Source organism: Triplophysa dalaica, chromosome 8 (assembly GCF_015846415.1).
Source record: "Triplophysa dalaica isolate WHDGS20190420 chromosome 8, ASM1584641v1, whole genome shotgun sequence".
Classification (NCBI taxonomy): Eukaryota; Metazoa; Chordata; class Actinopteri; order Cypriniformes; family Nemacheilidae; genus Triplophysa; species Triplophysa dalaica.
Genome location: NC_079549.1, coordinates 15,384,857 through 15,394,699, shown reverse-complemented (window position 1 = coordinate 15,394,699; position 9,843 = coordinate 15,384,857). Strand labels below are relative to the sequence as shown.

Here is a 9,843-nt window from a genome sequence, read left to right as displayed (position 1 = left end):
TGAAGAGTTTTAATGAATTAACAGAAGAATTATACAACAATTTTTTTTTCAATTGCTATCATCATCTTTCCAGGGAAAACATTTTAGTACAAACTACTATGTCAATGGTTATACACAGCACTAGAAATCTGGGTACAGAGTCAGGAGAGTAAATTTAAAGAAGATGCAGAGTTCCCATCCAAAATGGCCTGTGTTTGGATGTAGGCTGTGCCTATAAAATCACCAACTCTCTGTCTGTCTCAATGGTGCCAAACATTGGGTAAATGTTTTCAGTCCCACTAAAATCTGTGATAAATGTGTAAATATGTCTTCGTTTTTCTGCATCATAGAAGGAGACCTGACCCTCATCTATGTCCAGATAAACCCCTAATCTTGAGGGTGTTGGCAGGTAGAGTTTAGTGACAGGTGCAGTCAGAGCCATTACAGTCCCAAGTTGCAGACGCAGATTCCAGTAACCTTCTTTTGTGGTCATAGTAACATATCCATTCCGGGGAGCTGATTCCTTTACAACTCCCACCCGCCACTCACGTTTCTTCCTTACATTTACCTCCCAGTAATGACGACCTGTGTTGTAACCCTCTTCAGCTTGAACACAAGTCCAGCCATCATATCTAGAACACTTCCTTTCAAACCCATCCCAATGATTGATGTCAGAGTTGTAGTTACTTGCTATCACAGATTTTCTGTTTTCAGAGACCTGGAGATCTGGGTTGGCTGTATTTGGATCCAGAACTACAGAAGCTATAAAAAATAAAATACAAATGTGAAGATGTAAAAGAAGATGTCTGGAACTCTGGCTGGATTTTATAAACAGAACACCTTGACGTTATATAGTAACTATACAGTTTATGATCTGATGATGAAAGCTTTATATGCATCAATTATAATAATATGAAGTTGAGCTATACCTGTTGACTTTGTGATCCAATTCCAAACTGCAAAAATGAAAGAAAAAAACGGAACTAAATCTAACAGTGATGGCAAATTGATATGACAATTTATCACAAAATAACATTTATTTAATGAATGCTTTACTATAGAATGTACCTGAGTTGGGAACGGGTAATCCAACTGCAGTGAAAGAAAAAACAAAACTTTTTAACATATTCTTTAGACACATAATACATCCCAAAAAAGGTACACTTGACCATATCGAGACCATCCTGTAACCAGCCTTTCTGCTGAAAATCAGTTATAGGGCCAAAGCAAGGTTGTTGCATAGAAAACTCACCTGTATTTTTGGATTTCTGTTTCTTCATCCACATTCTGGGAGAGGATTCCTTCCATCAGAAAGAGAAATTTCATCATGCAATGTCTTTATTTCTTACCAAGCAATGTCAACCCCTCATACACACTTTAATATGAAAAAAACACATTTTTTCTAATGGAATAAATATGTAAATATAAATCATTTTTATAAATATTTGAATATAATACTCTCATATGCAAAAGGAAAGAAAATAATTAGATCATAGGGGTTCAGTTATATGAAAGTGTCTATTATATGAACCTAATATGAACCTTTCCAGCCTTTTACCTCACAGTTTTCTGACTGTAGTACAGTCCACATCATCCAATCCATTACCGGAAGTATGCTGCACTCTCCCTGCTTGCACTGTTTGTAAAGATCCTTAAGTGTTTCTTTATATTCTCTTTTTGGACACACTGAGTTCTAGACAAAAACAGACATAAAGATGTTTATGAGATGTGTGTCCTTGTCTGTGAAATCCAGTCTCAAACTCTATTAATTTACCCGGATTTACCAGCAGGGTCACATATTTTAAATTCAGTTTACCTTGTGTGTGACAGGAATATGGCTTATCTGAAGTGTTGACATACATACCTCTTTCATTTCTTTCATTTTCCAAGTCCAGTCAGACAAGATTTCTTTAGCTTTTTTCCATTTAATTTCACTCTCCAATCTGGTCTTTTCAGAAGGTGTAAGTTTCTACATAAAAACCAAAACAAAAGTCTTTATCTTTAATCTTAAAGTAAAACCAAGCAAAGTAAATTGAAAGTAAAATGAAGAACCCAACCTTTTCAGGTAACAATGTATCTTCCTTTTGATTTTTCTGTATAGTCTCTAACTCTTCAGCCCAATGCAAAATATAATATTGCTGTTCTTCCATACTTCCTTTATTTTTTATCTTTTCAGACATCTGGTAGAACTTCTTAAACTGTGGGGGAATTGCAAAAGCAAAGTTGCAAGTTCCGAATACAATAAAGATGACAATTTATGTTTAAAAAAGTCATAATCATGCATTGTTTACCTGCACCACTCTGTTGAGTTCAGCATCCAGTCCTCTGATGATGTGCTTTGAGTCATCAAGAGAAGCTTCCTGGTTGCGACTTGCACATTTGTTAAACCCCTGCAACTAAAATTTTGACATTCATGTTTCGTAAGTACTAGTGGTGCAGATATACTTTACACACATTGTATGTACAATGTTTACCTGGGGAAAGACTTTCACGAATGTTTGGCAAGCTCCGCAAATCAGTTTAGCAATCTCCTGCAAAGATAAACCAGCATTCGATAAAAAAATAGATTTAAATTCCACCCTCATCAAAAAACAGTCATAACGTCACACGCAATGGTTATCTTGAATACATTCAAGAACCTGTCTGGGTGGAGAAAATGAAACTATTCCTTGTTTGTTTTTAAACTTACCGGATTTGGCAGAATGCCCATTTTAGGCTTGACAGCAGGGAAGGAGCTACAAAAAGTTTTTAACTTTGTTTGTGGTGTCATCAAACTTATTTCACTTAGAGTCAATCCGGTGCTTTGTGCTTCTGTAACAGTGATAGAAAATCTCTGTGAATTTAGCAGTTTTACACATAATCTACAAAAACAGTCCTCTTGACACAATGGAAGGTTACACACTACAACAACACAAAAAGCCAAGCAGTGTATAAAACATATGGGTGTGGTAAACTAAGTTATTTAAAAAGACATTTACAAACGAAGAAGTGTAAAAAGAAAATATAATACCGGCTGCACATGCCATATTTCTTGTATATTTTAATAATCCCAAAACTGGCGTTCTTTGACCATCACTGTAGTCGAAAGCACTGCAAAGAATCTTGTTTTGTGTTTGATATATATAAGCCCAGACACGCCCTGCATTGAAGCATATCGGACCGCCTCCTCAGAAGCGACGAGAGATTTTTTTCTATAAATATGTTCACTCTGTTTTTACTCATATATTCTTTTGATCATACATGGCTCGATTAATTCAATTCAAGTTCAATTCAAGTTTATTTATATAGCGCTTTTCACAATGTGTATTGTTTCAAAGCAGCTTTACAGGGGCAAACAGGAAAAACAGAAAAGTTAAAACACAGCACAGTGCATGGTATTTATACAACGAGTAAGTTCATTCTAATAAATAACATCTAATTTCTAAATAAATAAATAAATAAGTGCATGTTTCATTTTGCCACCCATAACGTCACCAATGCAGTGTCATAACTGTAGGATCTGGGCATCGTAGAAAACACTCAGACCTCTCAGCAGGAGTCTCACCGGCGCCAGCAAGTCTTATCCAACTGCCCTCTCTTAAGCATCCATCATTTGGTCAGGATAGATTCAAACACCTCCCTTGGACTTCAAAGAAGTCCCAACGGGAGGATGGGGTGTGTCTTCAACGATGGACCATTTGGCCTAAAAGGAATGTGGCCTATGTTTTCATCTCTTGAAATTGTCTGTCTTTTCTCCTTATCCGCAAAAGAATGTTCTAAATGGATATTACTCTATATCTCCACATCTTTGTCCCCATGTTATTCGGCCTTGCCTATAACCTCAAAAGCATGTGTGTTTAGTTGTATTCTGCTTATATTTTCATTCTTGTACAAACTTCAAGTTAATGTACTCATAATCCTGGCATGTTTTAAATCTAAATGTTTCCCTCTTCATTCCTTGAAAGATGATGTAAAGCACAGTAATGTGTTTTATACCATACTCATTTTATGTCATTTTAAGAGTTTTACAGTGCCAAACTTCTTAGTGATCCTAAATGCAAATGAGCTAATAAGCGAAACAAAGAAACTTGATTTCACGCCTAAAATCATCTCATCGCATTGGATCGCCCACTTTGGTGGGGCATGAAACCCCCAGGCTTAAAACATTTGTGAACGGAGCAATCGATGCTCTCCGTGTGTTCGCACATTCCAGTTCAAGAACACCTCCTGAGATCTTTCTCTCTCTTCGGAGACAGTTTTTCATTTCGGCAAATTACTTCGGCTAACCTCGTCCTACCTTCGTCAGCCAATCCTGGCTCTAGGAATGAAGTCAACGGACTCACCCGCTTGCTTTGAAACCATCAGCACTCTGAGAACTCTTTTCCACGGGCAAAAAACCTTGTCCAAGCACACTCAAAGGAAACCAATGCAAGTATAGAACTATATTCTAAACTGCTGCGTTTAAGCCGTAACCCCTTTTACAAGGAGATTGTCTTTGATGTTTCAAGCAGATGTGAAAAGCTGTTTGTAATACTGCCACTCTTTGCTTTGTCTATTTCTTCCATTTCTTTACTGCTTTATGTTTCATGTTACGTTTTTCTTAACGTGTTATATCTAGTTAGTTGTTATGTTTCCCCTTTTAGAATAGTCAATAAACCCGCATTTGTTATCTACAATCGAATTGTTGCTGTGTCTCTTTATCACATATTAACGTAACTTAAACTGCTTGATTTCGTTATAATTTCTGGAGCGGTACTGTACTACAGTAATTGTTATGTTTCCAAGGCCAGGAAAGTAATATTTCTTAGATTTGATATACGATCTGCTGATCACTCGCTGGACGAGCACATTTAGTTTGTCGCTATTCTTAGGTCTACTGCATCAGGTTTAAAGTGCATTAAATAGGTATAGTTAATCACCCTTAATTATTCGTACTTTACTGTGATCAAATGCATAGTTTTCCACGAAATACACTATAGTGTTAGACCTTTCCAGGCATTTCTACAGTCAAATACTGGCAACACTGTTGCCAGCTACTTACTGTAATGTATATTCCACAGTTAGTAGCTGGCAACAGTGTTGCCATTATTTGACTGTAACTGAGACTTTACGGTGACTAACTGGCAACAATGTTGCCAGGATTTTACTGTAACAGACTTTACGGTGACTAACTGGCAACAGTGTTGCCAGGATTTTACTGTAACTGAGACTTTACGGTGACTAACTGGCAACAGTGTTGCCAGTATTTTACTGTAAATCAAGAATAACAGCTAATAACTGGCAAGAGTAGTGATAGTTATTTGCTGTAATGCAACACAATCACAGTAGAATACTACATATACATTCTGTGTATTTAATATTGTATTCATTCTGCTCCAACAAAAATGATGCAATTTTATTTAATGGTATTATCTTCTAAAAAGACAAAGAAATTCAAGAGGTTTCAACAAACGTAATTTATTTTCTTTAGCAAAACATGCCTACAAAACACAAGAAAATCCATAATTACACACGACAATTAAACAAATCACATAATTCATAGAAAAAAATATAGAAAATAGGCAAATCTTTAAATGAAATAAAAATTATTAAAAAAACATAAATAATCAAAACAAAAACAATACTAATTACATGTTTTCCACTCAAATTCAGTGAGCCGCTGCAAAAATGTATGTACATGTGGATTCATGGTTTGAACCTTTCTTTTAACCGATGAGCCAGTTTTGCGGCTAGTTCCAGTTTTTGCAGCACATTTTGTCCACTCAGGATTAATCCTCACATAGAATCTAAAAATCAAATGATTAGTATCAGTTAGTAACAAATCAAACACAGAATCATGAGAAACACTAACAACAACAAATACAGACATGATATAATATAATTAAAATCATTTCTGTGGATATAACGTCTCTTTTAACACTTACCTTTGAATGAGCTCTAGTGTGGCACTGGCTGACTCTTGGTACTCAATATTAAAAACATAAAAGCAAGCAAAAAGAACAGAGAGTGCTGCAGCAAAATCTAGATCCTCATCAATGCAATGTGTCACTTTCCCCTCAATGCTGATCATCCACTTTGATGAAGTAAGAAGTGTATCTCCTGAAAATGAGGCTCACCATCAAAACTCCAAAAACATCTTTACACAATTTATTGACTACATATTTTCTACTTACCCAGCATGATTAGCCCTTAAAGTTTTCTTAGAAATGAGATAATAATAGTGAGTGATGCTATGATAGTAAGGGATTACCAAAAGTGTTCCTAATTCATAAAACCTGAGGTTGTATCTTAAAATTAAATTAATATTCAAGCCTTATTTATAATCCCAGTCTAAAATGCATGTTTAAAAGCTTAAATGCCCAATAGTTCAACTGAGGCCAACTCCTGGTTTAATTTGAATCCATATCTGTGAAACATTACTTACTAGTGATGTAATGTAATTATTACTTACATCTACTAAAACGAGGAGAGAGTTTTCCTTTTCCTTCAAGTATTTCATTGTCAGTAGGATGGCGGAAATGACAGTCTTATGATTGGTTGCTGGTGTGGCTTCAATTTCTTTTAAGAGCGCTTGAACCTCTGGATTCCATTTTAATGTCTGCTTTTGAAACAAGTTTATAATTCTTTGCCTTTTTCCAGTCAGACATTCACTGAGGCGACTGTTTATGTCGATCCCTGTAAGGGTTTCAAAGTGATTGCATAGGCCTCTTTTAGTGAATAAGTATGGCCACTCAAGTTCTATGTCACTAATAGCTAGAGGGGGTCATGAATTAATCTTATGCCGCTGACAGATGTAAGTCTCTCGCATTAGGTTGTCCACATCATACACTTCAGCATAACTTGGACCTTCAGATTGAAACTTTTCTAAAACAACCATTCTCTTCATTTCAAGAGATTCTGAGGTCTCTCCATCTGGCATGGAGGTAGGTTGCCAATTAACGCAACCATAACTGTCTATTTTACATCTAACTTTTTTGACTGTGCAATTGTTCAATTCTTGTTCTGCACTGTTTTTTTGGGTTGACGAATCCTGTGCGTTACATTGTCTCTATTAACATGTCCACCCTGGTTTTCAGCTGTCTTTGAAGCGAACTATAGCCTTTTCCTATTTGTTCGCCTTCCTCTCAAAAGTCCCAAAAGGTTAAGGGATGTTTAGAAAATATTTTTCTTGCCACTTCCCCACAGTCAGCTAAGTGTGGGTTTGGGCAAAGTTCCCTTATGGCTACCACAACAGTTCGTACAAACTCTCTCCTTGGTCCAAGTGGAGCATTCTCCTTTTTAAGTACTGCATGAAAAAGGGCTGCAGGCATGCGGTTCCAAGGAATCTCGAACATACTGAGCCAGTCAGAATTTGTAGGAGTATAAGAAGTGGAAGGTTGTTCTGATATGTCAGAGTGAGGTGGTAGTGGGGTTACTGTGGTCACATCCACTTGGCTTATAGATGCTGTAAAAGAAGTAAAAAGCTTCAGACTCCTCATAGACTACATGCTTCACATGGAACAGTTCTATCTAAATGTTCATCTGTTTCGTGTGTTTTACAAAAATGGCATACAAATTTGTGATAGTGATTTATGATAAAATAAATGTTTTACTTACCTCTTTGTTTGAAGTCCATAATGAGTTTTCAACATTGAATGGGAAATAAAAAGCTCTGAAGGTCTGTCACCTCCACTAGTGCAAGGTCCTGTGTCTTCTCAAATCCAAGCACAAAACAAAGATGATTGACTACTGTTAGAAGTTTGCTGTTGTCCAATTCTGGAAGCACTCTTTTGATTTCTTGTTGAATCACCTCTGTGTCTACAGTTAAAAAGAACATACTGAGTGATGTAATGACACCACAGAAAGGTCTGCCACCTCAGACACAGGTAGAGGGTAGTAATCCAAGAGATTATCTGCATTAACACACACGTAATCTGTATATGAGTTTTGAAGAGAGTGAACTCCAAGGTCAGACAAAAACATAGATTCATGAAGTTCTAAAACAAAATGAACATCAGTTAGACTAATGAGTATCAGTAATATTTTTCCAAAGATATACCCACAGTTGTTATGGCCTACAACAACAGTAAGGCCACTGTAATATTTGGCTCCTTTGTAAACAACACCAGATACCTCTGAAGTACTCTGAGTGACACAGTTAGCCATCCTTATTGCATTTTGTATTTTTGTATTGTATAACTGCCCATTGTGTTCACGCCCTTCACTAACAGATTGAATTTTAGGAGGGAATAACTGGCCACAAGCAAGAAATGACTGGAGCAACTGGTGCCTTTCCACCAATGTTTTGCAAAGATTCACAAAATTATGTAGTTTCCTTACACAGTTCTTAAAATATGAATGTTTGCTTTCAAACCTAAGAGTCCACAAGCGAATCAACGGTCCAAACCGTAGTATAAGGTCTGCATAGTGCAACAAGTAATGATGCTTTGCTTTCAGTCTCGCATCAGGAAACAATGTACTTCTTTCCGAGACATACTCCTGTGTTAAAAACTTGAGGTAGCCAATCTCATTATGACTAATTTTGGGAGCACAAATCTGCTCAACCATTCCCTTCAGTTTAAGGCACAATTGCCAAACCTCACTTTCCATTGGATTTCTAATTCGATTTCCTACATAAACTGGTAAGAGTCGTAAAAAACACCAGTTCTGTACAGCAGATCCTCCAAGCCGTTTGCCATCTGCTTTAACTGCACATAGTACATTGTTACAGTCACTTCCTAAATGCCTGAATTGTGAAATGGCTCTATTCAACTCATTATAGGTGAAATGCTTTTCAACTGTAACCAAATGTTTAATGTAAACTGCCAAATCATTAGCCACAATACATTCAAATAAATCGTGTCCAGGACATGGAGGGAGCCCGCCACACACATGAAAAAACTGAAGGGAATTGAAAACTGAATTGAATTTGATACCATCTATCATACGTTGATCGGTAGTAATGAGCTGATCAACGCTATGGGCATAATTGTAGTTTGTTCTTTTTGGGCCAACATTTAAAGGTTCTTGGTTAAAAGTCTCTCTGTCAATTAAACAGTACCGACAAAAAAATGTGTTGGTACTGAAATTCTCTGAAAAACCTCCTATACAGTGAGATCCAAGGTTATCCCCACAAATGGCAATAAGCCCTGCTCTTAGAGTAGTGCCATCTATAGACTGAAATCCAGAATCCTCTAAATGTTTCAAATCAGCAACAAGTCTGGAAAATACCTTCTCCTGACCAAATTGTTTAAAGTCCACATCTCTACACAATAAAACAAGCTGCATTGGATCAACTAAGGAGCGGTTGTGTGGCAGAATCTCACCTAGGGTCATGTACACTGCTAGGATCTTATGTTTCTTTTTACCTGAGCCAAGTGGATTTGCAACTTCAAATGCATCCTGATACAAGATTATTGATAATGATGATGGATTCTCATGAAAGATGGCATTTTGCGTGATGCATGTGCCATCCTTTATATCCTCCATTACCTTGTCATCATGATCAAGCATTTTTGACTGGTTGTACTGCTCCCTCACTGATACTTGCTTGAACAGAGATTTTAGGGTTTCTATAACTGGCACATAATGACAAAAGCGATCTTTACCAGCCGTGTCACTGCCCAGATATATTTGTTTTGGGTGAACAAAGTTGAAGTTCTTTTTGAAGTAGGATTTTCTAGTTTTGTCAGACCTTAACACACCTTCGTTGTACAAAGTTAACAGATCTTGTGCAAGTAATTCATCAATAATTTTGTGTATCTCACATGACGGTATATCTAATGATGACAGCTTTTCTTTAAGTCTACCTAGCATGGCCTGCATTCCTTCATCATGTACTGCTTGAAATTCCTCAATAATAGACTGAATTGTACTGGCAGGCAACAACATTTTTACCTGCATCTT

The 9,843-nt window shown here is 36.7% G+C and overlaps 1 protein-coding gene and 1 pseudogene across 1 annotated transcript; both read right to left on the bottom strand.

Moving 5' to 3' along the window:
* On the bottom strand, positions 1–3,071 carry LOC130427785 (E3 ubiquitin-protein ligase TRIM69-like). Its single transcript, XM_056755454.1, has 11 exons — positions 2,990–3,071; positions 2,669–2,790; positions 2,454–2,510; positions 2,271–2,375; positions 2,037–2,177; positions 1,844–1,948; positions 1,538–1,672; positions 1,232–1,280; positions 1,048–1,071; positions 909–935; positions 1–741 (listed from the first exon to the last, which is right to left on the bottom strand). The coding sequence occupies exons 1-11, from the start codon at positions 3,003–3,005 to the stop codon at positions 212–214; spliced, it is 1,311 nt and encodes a 436-aa protein (XP_056611432.1). The 5' UTR covers positions 3,006–3,071; the 3' UTR covers positions 1–211.
* Positions 3,072–5,581: 2,510 nt separating this feature from the next.
* Positions 5,582–9,450, bottom strand: LOC130427610 (uncharacterized; annotated as a pseudogene).
* Positions 9,451–9,843: the final 393 nt, after the last annotated feature.

Excerpts from the sequence above, each read along its gene's own strand:
- LOC130427785 (XM_056755454.1), bottom strand. Across the intron at positions 1,949-2,036 it reads ATACATTGTTACCTGAAAAG|AAACTTACACCTTCTGAAAA; the intron begins GTTGGGTTCTTC and ends GTTTTTATGTAG. Across the intron at positions 1,673-1,843 it reads AAATGAAAGAAATGAAAGAG|AACTCAGTGTGTCCAAAAAG; the intron begins GTATGTATGTCA and ends GTTTTTGTCTAG.